Raw genomic sequence first — 25,975 nt, 5'->3', positions numbered from 1 at the left:
GACGCCTGTTGGTGATTTAGGTCAGTCAAGAATTATTCTGGGATGAGTTTTATGGATTTTGATAGGTAAAGGCGGGCGTACACGGTGCGAGTTCGGACCAGGATCGGACACTCGGGAGGTCGTGAGATATTGCACACGTTGCGAGTCAGTTTAACTGATAATCGCGTCAAAGCAGCTGGTACACGGCACGACTGTCCTGCACGAATTTAATCCCGAGCCGGCAGCAATCACGTGAGCTTTCGCGCTAAACACAGAGACCGTCAATGTTGCATGCAGGCAAAGCTTCAGATAGAAAAAAATGACAGAAATGTGTGTGCAAATGATTTGTTGTAAAGCAGAGAACAGTAGCCATTCCTTTCAACATAAAAACTAGAGAGAGAGAGAGAGAGAGAGAGAGAGAGAGAGAGAGAGAGAGAGAGAGAGAGAGAGAGAGAGAGAGAGAGAGAGAGAGAGAGAACAGTAGCCATTCCTTTCAACATAAAAACTAGAGAGAGAGAGAGAGAGAGAGAGAGAGGTGTGTGTGTGTGTGTGTGTGTGTGTGTGTGTGTGTGACAGTGTATGCGCACGCTGTATGGTTGCTGCCTGAGGTATAGCCCCACGTGCAGTGGCGGTTCTAGAGGGGGGGCCGGGGGGGCCAGTGCCCCCGTGTCACCAAGCTTGGCCCCCCCTCTGGCCCCCCTAAATTTGGAATCGTAAAATCACACCAAACAACTGCGCATTTTATCAGTTGCGGACTTGCGGTGCCTTCATCTTTAGGCTACACTGCAGCACGACGTATATTCACATCAAATGTTAACGCAGAGGAACGGGACACTGCAGTTCACAAAAGTTCATTATTTGCATGTGCTTTAAAGCCTTGCCGGTTAAACATGTCATTCGCTGCTGATGCGCTGTTCAAACATGCGCTTTACTGAGCGCGTACACTCGACGCACACATGCACTAAAAGCCTGTTACTGGACTAAGTTATCTTTTGAGTCTTATATTGCGCTAATACTGTCAAATACAGACAATGTTTACATAAACAAAGTTGGTTATGTCTAAAGTGAAAGCAAACAGAGAAAATTAATTAAAATCTGCTTGTCATATGCGTGTATATTAGACGCGTCGCGTGCAGTTCTTAAAGAGACAGTAGCCCTAATAATAAACATGCTGCCGCTTGTCCTTAAAGAGATAGTTCACCCAAAACCAAACAGTTGCTGGTCCCCATTGACTTCCATACATAGTAGGAAAAAAATATACTATGGAAGTCACAGGGGTACATCAACTGTTTGGTTACTCACATTCTTTCAAATAACATTTATTTTCAACAGAAGAAAGAAACGTATTCAGGTTTAAAACAACTTAAGAGAGTAAATTATGACTTTTTTGGGGGAGAACTATCCCTTTAATGTTAATAAAACAACAAAACACACAGAGGAAATCATTCACTGCTCTTGACTGAGAACTTTAAGTCTGTTGTGTTTTATTTTCATATTTGTTCATTTAATTACTTTCTTCAATTCTACTGTTAAATACACCTAGCTGAAAAAATAAAGCACTGTTTATTTCATTTGTATATTAAGTTGTGTATGTGTAATATGTATCTCTGTTCTTAATTTTTATAACAAAGAAAATAGTGACAAAGATTTTTTTTTCGCCACTTTGGCCTAAATGTCTGCCATTCTTTTTTATTTTATATTTTGTTACCTATATTTTGTTACCTATAAGGCTTTGCTTTTAAAATAGGGACATTAGTTTGGCTGTAATGCTCAATCACATGCAAAATAGTAAAACCAACATGAAATAAGAATCGTGATAAAATCGTGATTTTCCTGAAAAAAATAAATAAATTGTGATATGATATTATTGCCATATCGCCCACCCCAGGTGTAAAAAAGTGCCTAGATGTGCTTAGATGCTAAAAATGTGTTATTATTGATCATTATATCACACTACAATTAAACATAATGAAACATTCATTTGAATTGAAATTGTTTTATTAGCTTAGCTAATATAATTTATTAGCTTTTTCTAGAGATTGCAGTCATGCATGACATGGTGAAAAATGACTTGAAATAATACTGAAAATAGGTTAAGATGAATGTTAAAGGTGTGCCCCCTAAAAGCACAAGTGGCCCCTGCCTGGCCCCCCCAGTTACTGTGGTCTAGAACCGCCACTGCCCACGTGGTTGTGTATATGATTAGCAATAGGGGACAGCTGGTGAAAATCGGGCCGACTCCCCGAATTTTTTAAACATGTTTAAATATGATCGGGAGGTCGGGGAGGTGCGTGCTCGGCTCGGCTCGGCTCGTAATTTCTCTCACACGCTGCGAGCATCACCGATTCCACTCGATTTCTCCCGAGTGAAAAAAAATAATCTGCGAGCTCGTAAAAACAGCAAAAATCGCACCGTGTACGCCCGCCTTAAGTCTCTTTGTGTGCAACGTTTATGGGCTTTAAGACAGCCCTGAGGTCACGGGTATTTCCTGCTGAAATCTGTTTGTCTCTCTCATGGGACCTTGGGTGTCGGTCATCTCTTAACCAGTCAGCGTTTCGGCAACAAAGCTAGTATTGACCAGTTATTTCGTTAGTGCTGGGGGTCAATTTTAAATAGCCAGACCGCTGGCGCCGGCCCCGTGATGACAAGATTGATGATGATCATGAGACGTTCTGAACAAATCTTCTCTCCTCATTCATCGAGAAGCAGAGAGTTTGGACTAATATTCTGGAAGAAGATTAGTCTGTGTTTGGTTCATACTCATTATCGCTACAAAGCTCATTGAGATATCAACTTCAAACTTGGAGCACGACTTTTTTATACAAAATAGTGTTCATAAATCATTTTCATATTTAAACCTCTATAACATTTTTTGGTTTCATATTTTTTTTAACTTCTACAATAATCTGCCAAGGATCTCCTTTCAAAATGAGACCAGATGTAAGTGTGCGCTCCCAAGCTTAAAAAATGTTATGACAGTTTTTTGACACGGGCATTTTTGTCCACTATGGACCTATATGTAACTTTTTTTAATTGAAAAAATGTATTGTTTTTTTAATTGTGCTAAAGTGTAACTATTGCAAATATACTTTAGGTAGCCTACACTTTAAATATCTTGCATTTAAAGACTGATATTAGATCAGATCATACCATCCTTATACTAATAGTGATATTAAAACACATTTAGGCTTAATATTAAGAAATGTGCATTGTGCAATAAAGTACTCCAAATAAAGTTTAATTAAAATATTGAAATCTCGAGCAATATGTCAGTAAATATGGTAATGGTTTTGTATACTTAGTATGAAATAAATGTATTTTAAATACATTTTGGCATACGTTTTTTTTTCACTAGAGATTACTGTCTCACCTATTCCTGAAATAACGTATTTTTTTATGTAGGCAAAAAAGTGGCTTTGTTTGGTCTTTTATTGATGGCATGATCAGTTGTGAATGTTATCTGACACAAATGAAGGACACAACCTCTGATATTTAGATACGTTTAGATATAAGATATGTAGATACATTTAGCAATCACATTTTCTTTAATACTGACATAGTGTAGAGAGAATGATGAGATTTAGATTCCCTTCCCAACACTTATGGCTTTTGTTTAGTAAAATTAATAATAAAACTACAACTAATAATTCAATAAATATCTAATAAGCCCATTGGAAAAATTTCTCTTGACAGGTATTTTAGTATAGTGACTTAATTTTATATTTTACCTTGATCTCCTGGCATTCCCTCTGTCCCAGTCATCATTTTGCTTTCTTCAGTGGTCAGATGTATTCTGTCTCTCAGGCCTTTGTGGTTTTTTGTCCAGGCCACCCATAACCAGAGACGATTTTTTAACCTCATCAAATAAAACCATGGACAGCTGGGACCATGGTTTTTCTGAAGATGAAAATTCTGAAGAATATTCAGTGTTTCGATTAAAAACATCAGCTTTCCGCAGTGCGTTTGCTACAGCATCAACTCCTCCTGCTTTCCCCCACAGATCTGCTCTTACAAGCTGTTTGCCCTTTTTATATCTCCACATTGTTCGGTCACTATATACAGACTTTGGTCCAACTCCTAGAAAGAAAGTATAGCTCCACATTCAACATCTTTAATTGTAACTCACCTGTTGTAGATGTCTTGTAATGACACACCCACAACGGGAGTGGCCTTATGAAACTATTCTTTATAACACACAAGCCCTGTGTATTTTCAGTGGATAAAAGTAATGTCATTTCATTTCAGTTATTCCCTTCAGTTAAAACCTTTTGAACATATTATCACTGTAAAATCCAACAGTGATTCTAACTAACACTTTTTTGTTAACTTTACTTAATGTCTTAACTGAACTGTAAAAATCTAGTAATCTGCACTATTCACATAGCCTACTGTTTTGTTTACTAAGAAAACGTACTCGGTTACTAACGTAACCTCGGTTCTCTCTAGAGAGGAAACGAGTACTGCGTAAATCTTAGGCTAGGGGAAAATCTCTTTTCCGCGAGATACTGAAGCCAAAAAATTATCCTTAATTTTGAAATAATGTAAAACGCGTTGCGGCAGCATGCAGACACAGGCGAGACGGCTTGTGCGCCTATTGGCTGCCCTGCGGCAACTGCAGCAGCCTATCGATAAGGCCCACTCGTGACGTCAGCTCCAATGGGGGCGCTTCGCGCCCAATACGTCACGTCCCGCCAGAATGGGCGTGGTCTAGGGCTATAAACATAGCTTCGAGAGGCTAGCTCACTGGTTTTTCATCGCCGAAGCGAACCAGAGCGTGTGCAGGCACGGCAAGATACGCAGTACTCGTTTCCTCTCTAGAGAGAACCGAGGTTACGTTAGTAACCGAGTACGTTCTCTTACGAGAGGTACTCTCGTACTGCGTAAATCTTACGCTAGGGGAAACAGTGTAAAACGCCGTGCATGCTAAGATCCAGCACCAAAGTCCCAAGGGCAAGTGCCCGGGCTCATATAGTCTCTTAGCTCCTCTAAGGAAGACGATGACTAAATCGTTCCTTCCTACTGACTGACCCAGCGTTGTTTTTGAGAACGCTGCTATGGCCGCCACATACACTTTGAGCGTGGAAGGGGTCCTGCCCTTGTCCAACAGCTCTTGTAGGAAGGAGAGAACCTCCGTCACCCCACAGTCTAGGGGCGACACGCCACGAGCTGTGCACCAGCTGGAGAACACTGACCATTTCGAGGAATAGAGACGTCGCATAGACGGAGCTCTAGCCTGCGTGATCGTGTTTAACACTCCGCTTGGGGAGGTCAGCGGGTACCCGTTGATGGCCCAAACATGAAGGGACCACAGCTCTGGGCGCGGATGCCAAAACGAGCCCTTGGCCTGAGAGAGGAGGTCCCTCCTCACTGGCACTGGCCATGGGGCAGTGCTTGCTAGCTGCATCAGAACTGGGAACCAGGGTTGGTTTTTCCAGAACGGCGCTACGAGTAGCACTGAGCATCCTTCTCTGATCCGTTCTATCACCTGAGGCAGGAGAAAGACGGGAGGAAAGGCATAGAGCGGGCGGCGGGGCCATACGTGAGCCAGCGCGTCCCTGCTCTTGGAGAAAAATTCCAGACAGTGAGCGTTTTCTTGAGACGCGAACAGGTCTACTTCCGCTCTGCCGAATTTCTTCCACAGCAGCTGGACTGTCTGTGGGTGTAGAGGCCATTCGCCTGTCGGAACATTGTTTCTGGACAGTCTGTCCGGTCCTACGTTCAGGAGCCCTGGCACATGCGCTGCTCTCGGCGAGAGCAGGTTGCGCTGAGCCCACACCAGGAGGCGTTCTGTCAGCCTGTGCAGGTTTCGGGACCTGAGGCCGCCCTGGCGATTTATGTAGGACACCACTGACATGTTGTCCGAGCGGACCAGGACGTGGTGTCCTCGTATTTAGGGACAAAAACGCGTCAGTGCGTTGTCTACTGCCAACATTTCGAGGCAGTTTATGTGTAGAAGCTTCTCCCGTTCTGACCATTGGCCGAAGAACGGTCTGCCCTTGAGCAGTGCTCCCCATCCCAAGGTGGAGGCGTCCGTAGACACTACCTTCACACTCGAGGAAGTCCCCAGGCTAACACCTGATTGGTACAAGTCGTTTGCTTTCCCAGGTTTCAGAGCTGCGATGCATTTCTGATTGACCTTGAGACGAAGCAGACCGGAAGCCCACGCTCGGCGCGGTACTCGCGCTTTCAGCCAGAACTGTAGCGGGCGCATGCGAAGCAAGCCCAGCTGAAGTACTGATGATGCTGAGGCCATGAGACCTAGCATCCTCTGAAATTTCTTGAGCGGGACAGATGCGCCGCAGCGGAAAGAGCTCGCTGCGCGCTGAATGTCTAGTACGTGCTCTGGTGACAGTCGCGCTATCATAGACAGCGAGTCCAGTTCTGTGCCCAGAAAAGATATTATCTGTCTGGGAGACAGAGAACTCTTCGCCCAATTGACCCAGATTCTCGAGGTGATCGAGAAAAATGGTCCTGTGCTCTATGAGCACCGAGTGAGATTGAGCTAGAATCAGCCAATCGTCCAAGTAGTTCAATACTCGCATGCCCTGTAGTCTGAGGGGTGCGAGCGGCTAGAGACAAGCCGAACGGTAGGACTGAGCACTGATATGCCTGGCCCTCGAAGGCGAATCTCAAACGTCGCCTGTGACGTGACGCTATTTGTATTTGAAAATATGCGTCTTTCAGATCTATTGACACAAACCAATCTCCTCGGCGAATGTGCGTGAGGGTTTTTCTGGTCGTGAGCATTCTGAACTGTTGCTTCGCAAGCACTCTGTTCAGTTGCCTTAGATCTAGTATGGGTCTGAGACCCCCGTCTTTTTTCAGTACCAGGAAGTATCTGCTGTATAGCCCTCCTTCACTCTGAGCTTGAGATAAAGGCTCTATGGCCCCTTTGCTCAACAGTTTCAAAATTTCGGCTCGAAGTAGGTGGTGCTACTTCTGTTTTTACCGTAGCTTCGACGCGCGTCACATAGCGGCGAGGGCGTCGGCGAAACTGTAGCGAATAGCCTCTTTCTATAATGTCTAGCACCCACTTCAAAACCCCCGGGTGGCCTTGCCCATGCATCTGCACGAATGGCTAGGGGCTGAATGCGGAGCGCGCTCTGGTCGCTCAGCGACAGAGGGGCTTCAGTGTGCTGTAACATAAGCGTCGCGCTTCGAGGCAGGGGGCGCGCTGATAACAGCGGGCAGATTGCCCGCGCTCGACTCCTTTGCGGTGGTCAACCGAGAGGGGAGGGCTGGGCGAGTCCCGTAGGACCTGTCATGTCTATGTGTGAATGTGGGCGCGGGATAGCGGGCACATTTACAACACTGAGAGCATTGTCCGCCTGAGCAGAGCGAATGCACGTTGGTTTTGTTTTTACAGAAACCTTGAGATATGCGGAACGTAGTGTTTGTGGGCACTGGGCAGTGGGCACATTTACCACGTTTAGTGCGCAATCGACCTGGGTCGATTTCATGTGCGCGAGCCCTGTGTGACGGGCTGTGTTTGTGTGTAGGAATTTCGTCTACATTCGTAACACCATCGGCCGTGGCCGGGACACCAGAAAATACACTCTTATGGGATTTATCTGGGTAGCCGTAAAAGCGGCGTTTGTGTGCAGGCAAGCGGGCTGTTTCGCCGACTTGTTTACTGCAGAATACACTGGAACAGTCGCATTTACTGGAACTGAACGAGCGAGAAGTTGCCATAGAAACAGAGAGCGTCAACATGCTAGCGTTTGTTTGCAGGCGTGCGTGTATTACAGCAGGCTTGTTCACTGCAATATTGACATTTCCAGTCGTCTGAACTTCAGAGGCGGAAACCATAGAAACAGAGTTTGGGTGCAGGCGAACGGGTTGTACCACGCGCTCGTTGGCTGCAAAATACACATCTGCAGTCGCCTTTTCAGGGAACTGCCAGAGCGAGAATTGACGGCAAAAAGTGTGTTTTGCCGGTAGACCTGGGATTCGATCGCGGGTCTCTCGCGTGAAAATCTGACGATCTACCACTGGACCACAGAGGAAGACACATAGACATTCAGTAGCGCGAGTATTATCAAAGAGCGTCAACATGCTGGCGTTTGTTTGCAGGCGTGCGTGCAAAACAACAGGCTCGCTCACTGCAATATTGACATTTCCAGTCACCTGAACTTAAGAGGGGAATGAGAAATGTGTCAGGAGTGGAGGTCGGCCCGGCCGCAGCGGGGCTAAAAACACCCTTTTCTCCTTTCGCCAGTGACGCACGGGAACCATAGAAACGGTGTTTGGGTGCAGGCGAGCGGGTTGTACAGCGCGCTCGTTGGCTGCAAAATGCACATCTGCAGTCGCCTTTCAGGGAACTGACAGAGCGAAGCATTGGCGGCATAATATATCTGCCGTTAGACCGGGATTCGAACCCCGGTCTCTCGTGCGAAAAACCTAAGATTCCTCCACTGAGCCACAGGGGGGGAACACAAAGGTGTATAGATGCATGAGCATATAAGAGAGCGTCAACATGTTTTCTTCGGCGTTTGCTTGCAAGCGTGCGTGTTACAACAGGCTCGTTTGCTGCAATATTGATATTTCCAGTCGCCTAATCAGGGAACTGAGTTGTCTTTTCGCCGGTGAGTGACGCGTGAATGGGGCGCAAGGGCAGGGTAGCTTTCTTGTAACGTAAAGAAAAACTAACCCCGATCGTCCGCTTCCAGCCTCCCTTGTGAACGGCGCAGTTTGCGCGGCTCGAACAGAGGGAGAGAGAAAGCTAGCCCCGTGACCGTCCGCTCCTGACATCCCCTGTGAACGGCGCGGTTTGCGCGGCTCGAACAGAGGGAGAGCAGGTATCATCCCCCAAGCAGGCAAGGCAAGCGGGCGCACCGGCGAGCTTTGCGGGTTGGGGGGGGCGGAGGAGCAGTCTCGGAGAAGGATGCCAGGTGAGTCCTCAGAGTCACCATAGGCAGTAACTGGCTCGCAGTGAGGGCGGTCGCGAGAGCTGCGTGATCCTCAGGAAAGGGGCGTCTTGAAAAAGACGCCCGGCTTTTTTAGTGCAATGAGAGTGTGTGTCGCGGCGGCGAGCACACACACATACACAAAACACAGTAGCAGAGAAAGGATATAACGCCGGATAGCGCAGCAGGAAGGCGACTGAAGGCGGCGCGGCCAGCGGCTTCAGAGTGTCGACTCGTCCCGCTGAAAGGCTTTTTCAGACGGCGCGGCTTCTCTCCGGATCCAGCGATGCGAGAGCTTCGCTGAAGAGATGAAAAATCAGTGAGCTAGCCTCTCGAAGCTATGTTTATAGCCCTAGACCATGCCCATTCTGGCGGGACGTGACGTATTGGGCGCGAAGCGCCCCCATTGGAGCTGACGTCACGAGTGGGCCTTATCGATAGGCTGCTGCAGTTGCCGCAGGGCAGCCAATAGGCGCACAAGCCGTCTCACCTGTGTCTGCATGCTGCCGCAACGCGTTTTACATTATTTCAAAATTAAGGATAATTTTTTGGCTTCAGTATCTCGCGGAAAAGAGATTTTCCCCTAGCGTAAGATTTACGCAGTACGAGAGTACCTCTCGTAAGAGAACCCAAGTTAAGATTAATTGATTGGTTTGAGTGTGTTTTTTGTGGTTCACTCATTTCCCAAAGTCATCTTGAATGTTGAAATTTTAATACAACTGAAAAATTTGAGAGAACATTGCACAAGCTGACTTGATATGAATATGAATGAATGAATGAATGATGTATAACACAACTATATTTTATATCAATTAATGATCTTTTATAATTTTGTTGCTAACACTTATGTCCTAAACTTTTAATTGGGTTTATATAATCCCTCTATATTTGTGACAATCTTGCAATTGATCATGCTTGAGTCACACAGACTTCAACATTCAGCATGCAAAACACAACAAGGGTAACAATTATATTTTATTTAAAGTAAATTATCAAGTACTCTCTACAGTTCTTTTTTTTTAGTTACTAGAACTCTTGTGTAAGTGAACTATAGTCTATACTAACTAAGCATTTGTCAGTACCACATACTACTCCTATTTCACTTTACTTGTTTTTTTAAGGCAATTGGTTTGCATGCTTTTTTAAGTAAGTCCAACTAATTAGATTTTACCAACAGTGCACAAAAGCAGTAAATTACATATCAAAGACTTTAAATAGCAAAAAAAAAAAAAAAAAAAAATCTGCAAAGATGAAACTTTTGAACAATAGTGTATTCCAGTTTGTTTTATGGCACTATATAAAGTAAAAAAAATAATTTAAAAAAGTGTTTGCTTGCCTAATTAGAGATGTTTTATGTCCTCTAGAGCAGTGTTTCCCATCCCTGCTCCTGGAGCCACACCAATAGTGCACATTTTTGATGTGTCCCTCATCTGACCCGTATATTTCTGGTCTTGGAGTCTCTACTAACAGGCTGATGAGTTTCTTCAGGTGTGATTGATTAGGAAGAGTTGGGAGATGTGTGGTGTACAGTAGGTGTGCCTGCATGAACAGGGTTTAAAAACACTGGCCTAAGAGACTTCTGTCCTCTGTAGTGGACATTATATTTTAGTGAATTTCTCTGCATGTCACAGTTTTAGTCTGAATGTCCTGTAAAGAGCACGTTCAGGGGTTTTCAGAGATACCAAATATTTGGAAGTTTCCCAATGACAACTGCCTCTCCTTGGACTTTAAAAATTACTGAGATTAATTTAGTGGTCAAACTCTTATGATAATATGATAATATTTTGTAATGATCATTTAAATCGGACACATTTTTAAATTGTTCTTAATAAATAAACATCTCAGGAAAATGTTATGGGGTTTCAAATCAAAATTTGACTTTCTGTTAAGAAACAAGACACTGATTTCATACATGGTTAAGAATGGACACTTACAGAAGTCTGCATTTAGCATATATTTTAATTGGCAAACTATAAGGTTCTGTATGACCTTTGAGCACTTGATAATGTTAAAAATTGTTTGGATAACTTTCATGAATGAATTGAGCTGTAATTACTTACCAAATTCATCCATCACAGAGCTCGCACACACAGAAATACACACATTATGTCTGAATAATATTTATGTTCACAAGCTTTCCTCAGCAATCTGGAGTAAATGTATCATGTAATTTATACACGGTCACTTGGAGATCGTTGACGTCACAGCATGCTAAAGAGCAATGCTTTTATCGACTTTTGTTTTGAAAAACTTGGACTTCAGGAGAAAACAGGCTTGTAGATGATTATTATAATGGCCAGTAATAATACTTTGCCAATATCAAACTTTTTGCATGACTTACCTTTCATAATCAGGATGCAGCAGCTTTGTGTTTACTGTCTGTCACTATAGCCACACTATAGGCCTAGCCTATTTAACCCAACAGCTGGGTTGTTACTAGAAATTTTTAGAAAACGATTTTCAGAATGACCCAATATTTTTTGAAAAATAACCCAACATGGTAACCCAATATGTGTAACCCAACGGTTGGGTTAAAAACATTTTTACTGTGCATGCACTGTAAAAACAAGTTTCTTTCTTATTCAGGGTTGCCTGTCATCAGGACAAGACCTCAACCAGCTGCAAAGGAGTGAATCAAAACATAGATCATATGACAGAAAACAACCTTCACACAGACTTATTGAAACATTCTCCTCATTAATGTAGCATGCAGCAATGAATCAAGCGGATAAACCTGAAGGAGTAGCTAGGAATGCAGAGGGAAAAATGTTTCCCCCATTGATTTAAGTTTTCTGAACCCACTGGCAGTTATTTTCTTCTTATTTCAGGCATAAACTCACTCAATTTTAATGATTTTTCTCAGAAAACAAGTCGAAAGTAAATGCATCTTGATTTAAGAATGTTTCGATATCTGTACTGGAAAACAAGACAAAAATACTGAGTAAGAAAATCTTTATTTTAAATTTTTTTTTTGCAGTGCATGACCCCAGGCATAGTTGCACTACATGGGGGTTAAAAGCATTCCTCTGTTGGGTCACCCTCAGGTCACCTCTCAGATAAAACATGGCATGAATAAATGCACTTAAGAAGACTGTGATTAACTATAGACTATATAATAAATATATTTTGGTAGCTCACAAGTGAGTTTTCTACCAGAAGTACATCTGTGTGTGTGTCAGCGACCTGCTTTTCAGTTCTGCCTAGTTAATAGTGCCTGGAAACATTTGTCTTAAGAATAGATAAAGAGGGAAGTAGTACGGACCTCTGAGTCAGATTAAGAAATGCTCATTTAGGAGATTCTTGAACTGGTTTTTAAAGTAGCAGTAATTATTTTCTTTAATCCACTGCCAAGTTGACACTGACAAGGTCACACCGGCCTTCAGAGAGACAACACAGAATTTGTGGAAAGTTTATTACTTCCTCAGCCTTGAAGGGGAAGGAGATCACATTACAAAACACACTAAATCTTCTAAATCCTCAAATCTGAAATCTAAAGACAATGCATAAGATGCAAAGAATTAGAAATAAAAATCTTGCATATTTAAATATATACGTTAGATAAAATTGATTATCAGAACGAAGTCAATGATCAACGCAGAGCAGAGTAGAACTCCACTGGTACCGGGGAATAAAGAATGACACACACTCAGAAGTGTAGTTCATTCAATAGTCAGCTTTATTGTGCTCGTGCCTTAGTTTATATAGCAAGTCTAGGGCGTAGGCTGAAACCAACAAATAAAATAACTAGTCCATATAGGAAAGAAAGGAGACTGTCAGCTGAGCTGAAAGAGTCCATAGAGAGACAAAGAACTCCATTCATGATTATACCATATGCAACATTGCTCCTTATGGATAATAAGTAGCACGTTTTACGAGCGTGTGACTAAACAGGGTGTACAAGAAATGATTAGATAGACAGAAAAGGAGATGCAAACATTTATCTTAACACTGGCCTTCAGAGAGACAACACAACATTTTTGGAATGGATAGTTTTTCACTTCCTCAGCCTTAAAGGGGAAGGAGAACACATTACAAAACACACTAAATAGGCTAAGTAAAACTATTCATTCCTAAAATCTGAAATCTAAAGACAATGCATAAGATGCAAAATTACAAATTCATTTTTTTGCATATTTAAATATATATAAAGTGTATGTGCATTGATTATTTAAAAAAAACAACAACAACCAACGAATGCAAATTGTGCAACTGTGTCTATCAGCGTGATTGAGTTTGCTTCACATTTCAATTCTTTTTTAGCTCTTGAAAGTTTGTCTAGAAGAGTTTTGTTTCTTCATTCGTAGTTTCACCACAGGAAACAAGATTCGTGAGCATGAATATACACGAAGCAGTGCTGACGTGTTAATGAATATTCACGATTCTGTGCACACCTCCAAACCTCTCACGGTTGCGCGCGTGCATTTACCCCACAACAGAAAAAAGTACAGGTAGGCACGCGGATTATCATTTAACCCTTTGATAAACCACTTCTTATCTGTATTTGTGTGCAGAGTTCAGAGTTGTATCGGATTGTAATCGACACGCTAATCGCACGTGCTTTTGTAGTAGCGGTACGTTCAGACTTACACTTTTACGTTACGTGATGCCATATTCTCCTATCGATGAAAATGCATTGATTGCATGTGGGCAGTTTGCCGTCATGTTGGGTTTATAGCCGTTTTCTCTTTATTAATCAACTAAAAGTTCTTACAGTTATGATTAGAGTAAGAACAACCAACGATAGGTTGCAATTACTGACATGTTCGCCAACAAATTCAAAGTCGTATTATCAATAGCATCGGGTTACGGTTTAGTGATAATTTTGTTTTGTTTTGTTTGTGTTTTTGTTTTGTTTTTTAAACAACGACAATAAACGTTATATATTTCGTTCGAGATCTAATTCAACTGCGTCGTTAAAATAGTTTGTAAAACTAACAGTACACATGATCAAAGATAAACATATTTCAGCTCCACTCATACTGTACACTGTAGATAAAGTAAGACTATGATGTTAGTATGCTATTCTGAATGTACATGTGGATATCTTGCAAGTTAACTCTGTGTTGTTGTTTCTCTCGTTCGCCTTCATGTTTGTTGTCTTCACTGCAGCCCAGTTCAGTTATGTTGTCTTCCAGCAGCTCGGCAGGTTTGTTCTGTCACTGATTCTTGCACACTCACACACTCCTGCTATTATATTATATATTATGCCCTAATTGTAGTGAATTGTGTTCCAGGGTGCCACAGTCAACTGTATAATGCCATACGTTCATATCTGCACAATCAGAACAGAGAACAGCCCATCATTGGTGAGAGACATTACAACATCTAAAACGATTTAGGGTGTGTTCACTGTTCACGCTTGGTTCGATTAAAACTGTGTGTGTGGCATTGTTTTGGATGTTCGATAAGTTCCATCTCGAAATATACATCATAAAAGTCAACCAATAAGGTTGTGAACATAAAATGCCGGTGTGAACGCTAAGCAGACCTGGGGCCCCGTACCATGATGGCTGATACCAAATAGCTCTCTATGAAAGAGGACAACTAAAAGAAAAAGTCTTGCTATATCAGTGCAAGTAAAAATTGCGAAGTTAGTTTATACAGTTGATAAGAAAATGTAACTTTTAAGCTCACATGTAGTCTTTTTATAGCTTAATCTGTTGATTCTAAAGCGTATTTATATTACCTTTATATATTTATTCATTTAAACTGTGCGTAACAATAATTGATAAACTAAAATTGCACGTGTGATCGATTAATAATTACGTAAATAATATCTAAATCTTACAAAATTATTATTATAAAAAAGTGTTGCTGAAAGGCAGACGATTTTGTCTTTAAAAATCATGACCTTTAATTTGGAGTAGAAACAGGTGGAGTGACTTTATCCTTTGCTCACAGCTGATTGGTCCAATTTCGGTTTGAGATCGCTTACCTGGAACATAACCTGACCAGGTTAGCCGTTGAGCGTAAGTTACTATGGCGATGAACACTGCTAAAAGCCAAACCACTTTCATTGTGCCTAAAACCCAGGGTTGGCGCAAACTAAACTGAAACATAGCTGGCTAGCCACTGAAACCGGCTTCATGGTACAGGCCCCAGGACTAATGTTTTCTTTGTTGTTGTTTTTGGTCCGGACCAAACGAACCAAGCAAAAAGTGTGTACACACCCTTAGTTAAGAAAACATCTGAAATCTGCCTTATATGTTTCAATGTTTCAGGTCTGAACTCCATCACTGAGGTGTTGACATACAGTCAGCCTGCACTGTACTTCTGTGATGTCTGCTTTCTGAGAATAACCAAGCCTGACATCAGAAACCACATCATGGGCAGCATTCACAGATACAATTACATAGTAAGATATTGAGATTTAATATTTAATATTTTAAAGATCTTTAACTTCAGATGACACGTTCTTACAGAGCCCCTAAAGGGACATGGTGAAAAATAAAATATGAAATGGGAGGAAAAATAATAAGTCAATGCTTTTGTGAGCGAACACAAAGTTTCTCGGGGGAATACAAATGTTTTTGTGAGCGAACGTGAAAGCATTGACTTATTATTTTTCCTCCTATTTCATATTTAGTTTTTTATTATTCTTATTTTTCCACCACCATGTCCCTTTAAGGGCTCCGTAGTTTCTTCTGTTTTCTTCTATATTTTATATATAAGAAAATATGATGTATAATTGACTTTTCTTTCATGTTTTGCTTTTCTTACATTAAGTATCGTTATTAAGTATGTTTTGATTTGTTTAGCATATTTATTGTTTACAATTATTATGTTTTATTGTATAATTTTCTTATGTGCATATTTTTGTTTAGATTTTCCTCAATGCACTCTTAATTTACTCTCTTTTATGACTCTCTTTAATACTGTATATACACAATTCTCTTGTGCTTCCATGACCACTTCCATGGACCAGAATATATCTTTTATTTGAAATACAGTATATTCTGTAGTATGGATTGGGAGCAATATGAGCAGAATCAAGAAACTATCAGTCTATCCACTGTACGAGAATATTACATCTTCTTTATTTTGTATTTTCTAGCAATATTGGAAATTTTTTTAAGTGAATGAGGTCATTGGTCATGAACTGCATGAAATAGAAGTTGCGATTGGGTTTGTTAGCGGTCAGTTCTGTTTTGGCATTTGGAAACTCCCGGACTGAGATGTCTTTTGAAAGAGAGAAGACTTTTTTACGACAGAAGCTTCAGTAGTCAACATCTGAAGTGGTTCAAAACCTTTGATCAAAGTTATACATGAATTTTGAACAATATCCGTTCTTGTCTTAGGACAACTTTGCTGTTGATCCACTTCAAATATTGACTACTGTATATCACCTTTAAGCAAATCTGACATTTGCTTTTAAGTTTTTTATTTTTGTGGTTAGAATCTAGAAACTCCATCACTCACGGCATATTATCATTAGTTTTATCAATATTATATCTTGTAGCTTTAAAACTGTGCTTCTTTTCTTCTCTTGTGCAGTATGTATTGGAGAATTTCATTTCATCTGTCTCATACATGAGTCCAAATGCATGCTATAAATATTAGAGAAACTAGGCCTAAAAATGGGGGGACAAAATTATGGGAGACAGAGAGAACAGGTCAAAAGAGGACAAAATTATGGGAAACACAGAGAACAGGCCAAAAGAGTATGTGAGGATAAAACTAGGTAAAAGGTTGTGCGAGGACAAGAGTGGAAAAGTACCCAAAAAACAAAATATGAAGTCATTTTTAAAAAAGCGCATGCGCAAGGACCGCCACCAATGGGAATAGGACATCGATGCAGGTGTTTCTAATCGTGGCGAAGTGACGAGGAGGAGCAAAAAGAAAAAGATAACTATATGAATGCTAATTGGAGGAGCAAAAAGAAAAAGATAGCTAATTGGACCCCAAGCGATAAGAAAAAGGTATAAGACTCAATGCAGACCATTGTAAGATCAGATGTGAAGCTGACATCTCACTTTGTTGAACTGCTCGATAAAGTTAATTCTCCTGAGACCTGAAACTTCGACTCTGAAATATTTCTTCTGAGACCTGAACCAGACATTGAAGACCTGAACCAAAGATCGTGAATTTGCCACAACATTTGCCTCTGATGTCTTTGTGTTTATTAACTTAAGATAGATAATTTTTTTACTTCTGTCACGATCATGATTACTTGTCATACAAATAATTTCGTTCATGTCACTTACAGTGCAAGCCTTCTACATAATTTCTTTTCCTTGGAATTGTATATAATAACAAAAATAATAAATCATTTTCGTAGATATTTGACAAATTTTTTTTATATATATATATATATATATATATTCTTTAGCAAAATATGATTGAAATGTAAACTGCACAATTAATGGGGTTATAGCAAATATTTGCGATTAGATCAAATAACCATGATTAAATGATTAATCCATACATTTTTTTCCCACCGTCTGTCATCTCGTCAGTTTTCTTATGTAATTGTTTTTTTGGGGAATTTCCGTAACAGAAATATCACCATGCATGTGGGTGGAGACCTTACACAGACCTGACTCTTCTGGCTCGGCCTCTCATGGATATCGCAAAAATGGTTGAAAAGAGGGAGGGAACAGGTGATGTACAGGTAAAATAAAACTGTGGAGTATCAAAATAGTTTTGTTATATATTAAGATATAGCTTCACTAACCTTTCATTTTCTCTCATAAGGTTCTGTGTGTGGATGAAGTCATCTACAACACGTTGACATCATTGCCTGTCACTGATGGTCTGTCTTTTATGTCTTATCTTATTGCTCCAATTCGCCTTCATTCAACACTTAAAATGGCTGCAATTTAAAAAAAAAAAACGTATATTTATGCTTATTAGTAAAATAAGAGTGATCATCTCAGAAATATTTATCTTGGTTTTTGTTGAATTATGTTGTTTGAAGCCTGTTGATACAGAAGTTTAAAGTAGTTTACATTTATTAATTTAGCAGAATCTTCGATCTAGAGTGACTTTTAGTTCAGCATTGCCGTTTACAGTAGTTCACATCAGATTGGGCCATTTTCACATTTTGTCACTTGATACTAAATGCTTACTGGGGCCGGTTTCACAAAGATAGACTTTGACTATGGCTTAGATATAGTAGATAGTCAGACTTCAGATAGACATCTAAATCAGACCGTTGCTCAAAGCACTTAAGACTCTGACTATCTTAAGTAGGACTACACTGCAATGCATTCTGGGTAAAATAAGACACTTTTCAAAACAAAAAAAACATGGCGGATCGAGTAAGCGCATTCAACCGCTCAGTGCAGTTTATCCCAGCGGATAATATGTGTTTGTTGGAGGAGTATAACAGTTACAAGGACATTTTACTTGGGGAATTTTAGCTGAGAATGTAGTAACAAGAAGAAATGTTTAAATTATGAGCCATTTTCCCTTTTCTTTTGGCTGTTTGTAATGTAACTGATTGTTACTGCTGGTTGCCAAGGTAACATAGAGTCTTAGACCTAAGTTAGCCTGGGGGTAAGGTGTCTAATTTTTTGGGTCTAAATTAAGTCAGTCTTTATTTTGTGAAACTTATTTTTTAGACTTGTCTAACACTATAGACCGGTCTAAAATAGCTTTGTGAAACCGGCCCCTGGACTCTAAACAGTGTTTTTTGACATGTCTACCTGTAACCCTCATCACACTCTTTCCTCAATTTTCTTAGCTTTTGCTCAGATGAACACGATTAAGAATCAGCGAAACAGCCCGTCTGAAGGTATGCAAACTGTAATGTGTTTAATATGACTTAATCTGTTCTGATATACTGTAGTAATTAGATATTGAAACATGTTTGGTATATTTTAATGTATCTAGGGCAGCGAGAGTCTGGATACACAGATGGGACTGCACAACTTCTAACTTCAGGATGTTTGTTCCCAACACAATCTGTATCTACAACACCAAATATGATTGAACCTCAAACGGTCTCAACCAATCCAACACTAAACGCATCGCCCCCTAGAACCGCAGGTCCTGTCAAACCATTACTCAGATGCCAGGAGGCATCTACACATCAGAGTCTTGTGGATTCTCATGTTTCATCTACAATATCTTGTCTAGAAAGCTCCCCATCTCCAGCCTTCAGCCAACACATAAATCAGGATCAACCTCTGATCGCAGACAGAAATCAGAGTCTACAACCAAATGTGATGCCATCTGAAAACCAGTGTCTCACTGAAACGAGGACAATCTCTGTCATAAGACCACTAAGACAGTGGAGCCCCATTAGAATAGCTTTCCAGAATGACACTTTGCATGCTAGTGAAGAAGATGGGAATAATGTCATGTATTATACACATCCTCTGCATCTGGCTCAAACCACGCCGTATGAAGCCCAGCTGCAAACACCAGTGAGCAACATGGTACCAGAGATAACCCAGAGTCTAACAAGCAGCCGTAGATTTTTCATAAATGAAAGCTCGCCTGATTGTCCAGAGTCTGTCAGGGATGTGGAGATTACCAGTGTTATCAAGCTCATCAGAACCCAGATGCTAACAAAAGCACTGGATCCAGCTGCGACGCACGGTTCGAATCAGTGGAATGATGAGGCTAATCCAAAGGAACCGATCGTCAGCAACCGGGTAGCATGTGGTAGTGTACTTTTTTGTTTTTTTTACTCTCATTACAATGTTTTGATTTGCACTTTATTTGGAACTTGCTATATTTAGATTTTTTTTTTAAGAAATTATTACTTTTATTCAAGGGATATTTCACCGCTGGAAAGATGAATGTGTATTTAAATTGGGTCATTTATGTAGTAGAAATGTGAAATTATTTTAGAAGACTGAGAAAAGCCAGAAAATTTATTTTTGGCTCATGTGGATGAAAGACAACAACTCCCAGAATGCACTTGCTTCGCTGCCCTATGAGGCCACGCCCAAGCCACGCCTACCGGTTACAGAGGGCAGTGTCTGAAGAAATGATACAACTAGGCTACTAGTCGACTCGAAACTGAAAAGACGGCGTTTTATCATGAGATCCCCCTATGGGCGGGTTGAGGACATGCGGAACGAGCTCCTCCTACTGGCTGGAGTCTCTCGCCTCTGGACAAAAAAGCCTCCGATGACGCAAAATGACGATATTTGCGTCATCTGAGGTTTTTTTCCAGACACACAATACAGAAATCTCTCGTCTCAGGGGGACATGAGGGAGGGAAGCACGGTCACTCGAAAATACTACCAGGTTTCTACTGATATAAAGCTTAATGCTAATCGGTGAAGTATCCCTTTAATTAAGGTCATTAATAATGTTGCAAAAGATTTCTTATTCAAATAAATGCTGATCTTTCTTGGTTTGCATCATTTCCACTAAAATATTAAAACTGTTTTCAACATTGATAGTAATGAGAAATGCGAGCACCTCATGTGACACTGGAGTAATGATGCTGAAAATTCAGCTTTGATCACAGGAATAAATTACATTTTAAAATATATTGAAGTAGAAAACAATTATTTTACATTGTAATAATTCACAATATTACTGTATTTTTTATCCAATAAATTCAGGCTTGGTGAGCAAAAGAGACTTGTAACCCACAGCTACAATAATTGTGCAACTTAATTATCAAATATACTTTAATTTAATCCCATGTTTGGGATGTAATCCCATGGTTTCCCCAATGAAAAAGTGTAATTATAAATGTTTTTTTAAGTTGCACAACCAGATACTAATTGTGCTGTTCTGATTTCTCTAGTTGAATATTATAAATGTTTTTAATTCTCATTTATATTTACAGTGGAGGCTCAATCAGACAACTTTGAAGAAAAGGACGTATTTCTGTTCTCACAAAACCCAATTGCCCAGTCGCCTCTTGCTCAGACTCAAAGCTCTTCTGATCAAGTTGAATCCCTTGAGGATTTTCTAGAAAACTACAAGGGTCAAAAGCCTCTTATCGGTGAGTGCAGCCACATAGTGTGCGATCTCAGTGCACCCCAGATGAAATTAAGAATAAACTAAACGAATGAACAAGCTTTAGGTAATTTAGCACAATAGTCACGTACAAAAGATGATGCCTTGATTCAAATTCACTGCGCTAAACTGTGTGTGAGCATGTTTGTCACAGGTCTACAAGCGGTTATCAAGTGCCAGAGTGTGGACGGGAATCCACCTCCATGCTGTTACCTGTGTCAGTTGTGTGCTATGAAGCTAAAGAAGAATAAAATATTCAGCCACTTGACTAGCTATTACCATCAGCGGAACTACCTAGTAAGTGTTTAACGTATATATAATGTGACATGCACAAATATACATTTCTAGTCATTTCTAGTCAAGTTAAAGGTGCTGAAACTCCCCAATAATGCCCGTGATTAAATGATTAGCTTTAATTATAAAAAAAAAAAAAAATATATATATATATATACAGTACTGTGCAAAAGTCTTAGGCATGTTAATATCACCCACCCCCCGTCCTCCCAAAAAAATGGTTTTAAGTCAGTTATTTATATCTTTTGCTGTAGTGTGTCAGTAGGAAATATCTTTTTGCATTCTTTTTGCCATTAATTGTAATAATCCAGTGAGATTTGTGTATGCACAAGGAGTCTGACAACAGCCGGTATGATCTGATCTCACCATCATCGAGTCCGTCTGTGATTACATGAAGAAACTGAGACAGACTAAATCCAGAAGAACTGCGGGAACGTTTCCGAGATGCTTGAAGAAACCTTCCTGCAAAGCTACAGGACTGTGGAAAGCACTGGCTCTTGTGTTAAAATGCTGTAAAGTGAGAATGCTTTCAAAAATAAAATCACAAATTACATTTATTTATGATATAACTTCTATTAACTAATTTAAATCAATATATGGTGTAACGACCCTTTGCGTTTAAAACGGCTTTTGTCCAGGAACACTTGCTCATAGTTTTTCAGGGAGCTTTGCAGGAAGGTTTCTTCAAGCATCTCGGAGACGTTCCCGCAGTTCTTCTGGATTTAGTCTGTCTCAGTTTCTTCATGTAATCACAGACGGACTCGATGATGGTGAGATCAGATCATACCGGCTGTTGTCAGACTCCTTGTGCATACACAAATCTCACTGGATTATTACAATTAATGGCAAAAAGAATGTTTGGAAATGTAAACTGATATTTCCTAAGTGACACACTACAGCAAAAGACTTAAAACCATTTTTTTGGGGGGGTGGGGGATATTAACATGCCTAAGACTTTTGCACAGTACTGTATATTTCTACCTTATGCTTTATACTGGCACCATATTTGTAGTTGCTGCTCATGCAAATATCTTCATGTTGGCAGAAAGTTCTCCACCCGCAGCTCCTGCCTATAAAGCACAAACGCTGCAACACAAATGAGATGCTTGAGGATATTGCTATTCAGCTGGAGAAAGAGGACGGAAGAGGACAAATAAAGGTATTACCTATGTTCATATTATAAACTAATGTGATTTTCATAGCCTTATTGGAATAAGATGTGATTGTGTAGAGCTTTTTGGTAATTTCATCTTGTTCTGAAGGTGATGAGGTTGTCAGCATGTCTCATAAGTGATGTACTGCACAAGGATTATCAATGGTGTAAGTACAGCAGATGAAAGCAAAATACTTCATACTTTGTCAGTGAGAGCCAAAATTCTCCTTTTTTTTACCAAAAAGGTATGAATGTGTTGAACTGTGGAGCTGGTGTGGAGTGGAGATCAGATCTGCTGTCTTTCAAGGATAGAACTGACAAAACCACAGGTGTGTGTCTGTGTGTGTGTGTGTAATACCTAAATCAATTTACGAGGTTTTTGACCCGTGAATGTCAGACATATGCATTCTTTGTCCATCATTAGATTTACATTAGCATTACGTTTTCATCAACTTTCAGGTTATAAAGTGTATTGATGCAATGTGTAGTCGCTCAGTTTCTTCTGTCACTTGAACAAAATCTCATGTTATAAAAGATAAAATATTATTTAAGACAGTATTGGCTGTGACTCGACGACAAATGCTAGACCAGGCGTAGGCAACCTAAGGCACGCGGAGGGTTAATCGCTGGCACACAAGCAAATGCGAGAGAAGTGTATGTATTTCATTCAGATAAAGTAGTCTAGTTTTATGCCGGTCAAATGCACTCGGGCTCCCCATGATTAACATCGCGCAACATCAGCATCACACGTGCACACGGAACGCACATGTAGGAAACCTCGTGAATTACGGCCGTTTCACGCATATTTTTTTCGGCGTACATCAATGAGGGCATTCACACCGGGAGCAGGAGCAGCGCGTGAGCGCCCAACAGGAGCGTCGCGTGAGCAGCAGTGAAGCGGGGGTTTCGCCGCCGAGTCTATTTTGTCTGCGCTGCTCACGCTCAATTTAAAGCCCCCTTTCACACAGAGATTCCAGAAAATACACGGATTAAGTGACCCGAGATTTGACCAGGGTTCGTTTGATTTTGGTTCACACTGCCAGTGATTTTCCGGAATCAGAGAGTGCGTTCTCACACTGCGATTTCTCTCTCTGATTCGATCATAAACTTGCGCATTACGTACCGTTTCACTTGCTGGCGAACGATCCCGGCTTCAGCGTCATACGACACGGCATTATTACGGCTTTTGTTCACACAGCGCGCGTTCCGGGACTGAACACGGCAATGTTACTAGGTCCCCAACCCGGCATCAATCCCGGGTCGTGTTTGCATTCACACAGAAGGCAAAGCCCTGTGCGCTGGGTTCAAAGCGCTGTGTGAAAGGTGCTAAAGTGAAAGCACACTTTTGATGGACAAAATAAATATGATTCCAAACAAAAGTGCCCAAAATGCACAGAATGTGCATGTCTAGTGTGTTTTAACAAGAACTGGATTAGGTTATGTCAGAAAAGAAAATTAAGACTCAAAAATATTTATATAAAATTTACCCATTTAAACTTGTTTTTATTATTCAGTTTGGGTAAAAGGATATGGTATTTTATAAAAAAAAAAATATTTGTGTGTGCTGTAAAGTAGTTAGAAAAAATGAAATCGGAATCGGCTAAAAAAATCGGTATCGGCAGGTCAAACTCAATGAAAAATCGGAAATCGGAATCGGTGCATCTCTAGTTAGGAGTTATAAATATTATTAAATTGTCTATCTAAATCTAAAACAAATTTCAAGAGAAATATTTACATTTCTGTACTATTTCTGTGTAAGCCATTATGAAAATGTAAAATGTTTGTGTATTTATATGAGTGTGTGTGTATATATATATATATATATATATATATATATATATATATATATATATATATATATATATATATATATATATATATATATATATATAGGCTATGTGTGTGTTGTGGCACAGTGATGAACTTGGAAACTTAAAAATGGCACTTTATGACAAAAAGGTTGCCGACCCCTGTGCTAGACTAAGACACTCTTCTCTGCTCTTCAAATACATAAAACATCAGCCTATTAGTGCTGTCAAAGTTAACGCGTTAATAACGTGTTAACGCAAAATCATATTAACGGCACTAATTTTTTTAACGCGCGATTAACGCAGTGCGTATTTTCTGTTTGACCCGTGGCCCAACCCCTAGTTGGAGAAATGGAGATGCACACTGTTGCCAACTTAGCGACATTGCAGACCCCTTTAGCAATTTTTATTTTATTTAGTTTTTCCTTCAAAATAGCGGCCAAACCTTATTTAGTTTCTGAGAATCGCCGGTACCACTCTCCCAGCACACGTCTCTCTCTCTCTCTCTCTCTCTCTCTCTCTCTCTCTCTCTCTCTCTCTCTCTCTCTCTCTCTCTCTCTCTCTGCGCATCTCGCACTGCGAGAGTATAGCCGAAATCACAGCACAGATATTGTCTTTATCTTATGTGTATTTGATTTCATCAGACGACGGCTCGATTATCAGGATTTTTGTGCAGATTAACGTCTTGGAAGGGAGAGCTGGTTATGTCTTAATGGGTCGCGTTTCAGTCACTATTTCATATTCATTCCATTGTTTGACAACAGAAACAGTAAAATATACAAATGAAAACAGTTTTATTGAGAATTTAGCTTCATCAAAATGGGCACAGAGAGAGACAAACTAATGTAATAATAAATAATAAATGTACATTTAGCATTTTCAGAAGAGCTGCCCTATCATGCAAAAATCTGAACATGTTTGTGTTAGTAAATTGCTCAGTGCAAAGAAAGAGAAGTAATGGGAATCTGGTATTTCTTTGTTCTTTCTTCATGTGTCTAATAGACATGAACAAGTTCTTTGAAAAACATCTATGACCTTTGAAACATGTCTCGTCTTCATGTTGACTGGTTTCAATAATAAACATACATTTGCATAAAGCATCTATATTTATCCATGCCCATGTTGATTAGAGTATTACAAACTTGAAAAGTATTAATTTAAGGTACATTTAGAACAAATAAAAAATGTGCGATTAATCATGAGTTAACTCATGACAATCATGCGATTAATCGCGATAAAAAAAAATTCACCGATTGACAGCCCTAAAATGAATATATAATATTATATATTCATTTTAGGGCTGTCAATCAATTAAAAAATGTTACCGCGATTAATCGCTTGATTGTCATGTATGTGTATGTATATATATATCTGTCGTGTTTCTAAAGTAAAGAAAATGTCGTACTTATTCGAACAACCATTTCTTTATTCTCCTTCTCATTGCAAACAAGCAGAGATGCTCCAAAATGTGTGTGTGTCACTTCATTCATGATAGAGGTGGGTGGAGTTATGAGGTTTGACTGACAGTTTGAGGATTCAATGGAGTTATGAGGTTTAGTTGCAAGCTCTTTTCAATACTTTTCATTGGTTAAATATTTGCTAAACTCACAGACAGACGCAAAGTGCGACCAATAATAATGATTTATGGAGAAAAAAAATTTAAATGACAAAAACATGGAGATAAAAGGTTTTCACCCGGCTGTGACAATATATCAATCTCTGTTTCAGAGAATATAATGTATCTTATATTCAGTCTAAATACTTTTTCCTTGATTTAAGCATAAATCTAACAACAGTTAGTGAGGTTTATGCTTACAACATGAAAAATTCTAGAAAAAAGAAAAAAATAATTCAAGTATTATTCTAAAATAGAGAACATGCTACCTTTTTATAAACAAGAAAAGTCT

At 40.0% G+C, this 25,975-nt stretch overlaps 1 protein-coding gene and 1 long non-coding RNA gene across 7 annotated transcripts in view; one reads left to right on the top strand and one right to left on the bottom strand.

Moving 5' to 3' along the window:
• LOC309511010 overlaps positions 1-25,975 on the bottom strand; it is a 295,833-nt gene that overhangs the window by 222,782 nt on the left and 47,076 nt on the right. The window contains exon 3 of one of the 2 annotated variants that reach the window (XR_014210471.1): positions 19,987-20,130. The exons of the other annotated variant lie outside the window; for it this stretch is intronic. This is a non-coding gene — a long non-coding RNA (uncharacterized lncRNA). Of the gene's footprint in view, positions 1-19,986; positions 20,131-25,975 lie in introns of those variants that run through there. 2 annotated transcript variants of the gene reach the window in all.
• The window catches only part of LOC309510887 (uncharacterized protein), a 32,124-nt gene that overhangs the window by 4,735 nt on the left and 1,414 nt on the right, over positions 1-25,975 (top strand). The window contains exons 1-13 of one of the 5 annotated variants that reach the window (XM_082185861.1): positions 13,056-13,333; positions 13,995-14,031; positions 14,105-14,191; positions 15,107-15,240; positions 17,383-17,496; positions 17,580-17,637; positions 18,571-18,621; positions 18,720-19,496; positions 20,641-20,799; positions 20,968-21,110; positions 22,153-22,266; positions 22,370-22,427; positions 22,506-22,589. In XM_082185861.1, coding sequence (XP_082041987.1) covers positions 14,007-14,031; positions 14,105-14,191; positions 15,107-15,240; positions 17,383-17,496; positions 17,580-17,637; positions 18,571-18,621; positions 18,720-19,496; positions 20,641-20,799; positions 20,968-21,110; positions 22,153-22,266; positions 22,370-22,427; positions 22,506-22,589 — 1,804 coding nt within the window. In that variant the 5' untranslated portion in view covers positions 13,056-13,333; positions 13,995-14,006. The other 4 variants (XM_082185862.1, XM_082185860.1, XM_082185859.1 and 1 more) reach the window with 4 other exon arrangements.

This window comes from Leuciscus leuciscus (genome assembly GCF_965113295.1).
Source record: "Leuciscus leuciscus genome assembly, chromosome: 12".
NCBI classification, from domain to species: Eukaryota; Metazoa; Chordata; class Actinopteri; order Cypriniformes; family Leuciscidae; genus Leuciscus; species Leuciscus leuciscus.
The sequence above is the reverse complement of the archived record's forward strand: the minus strand, read 5'-3'. Positions and strand labels throughout refer to the sequence as shown.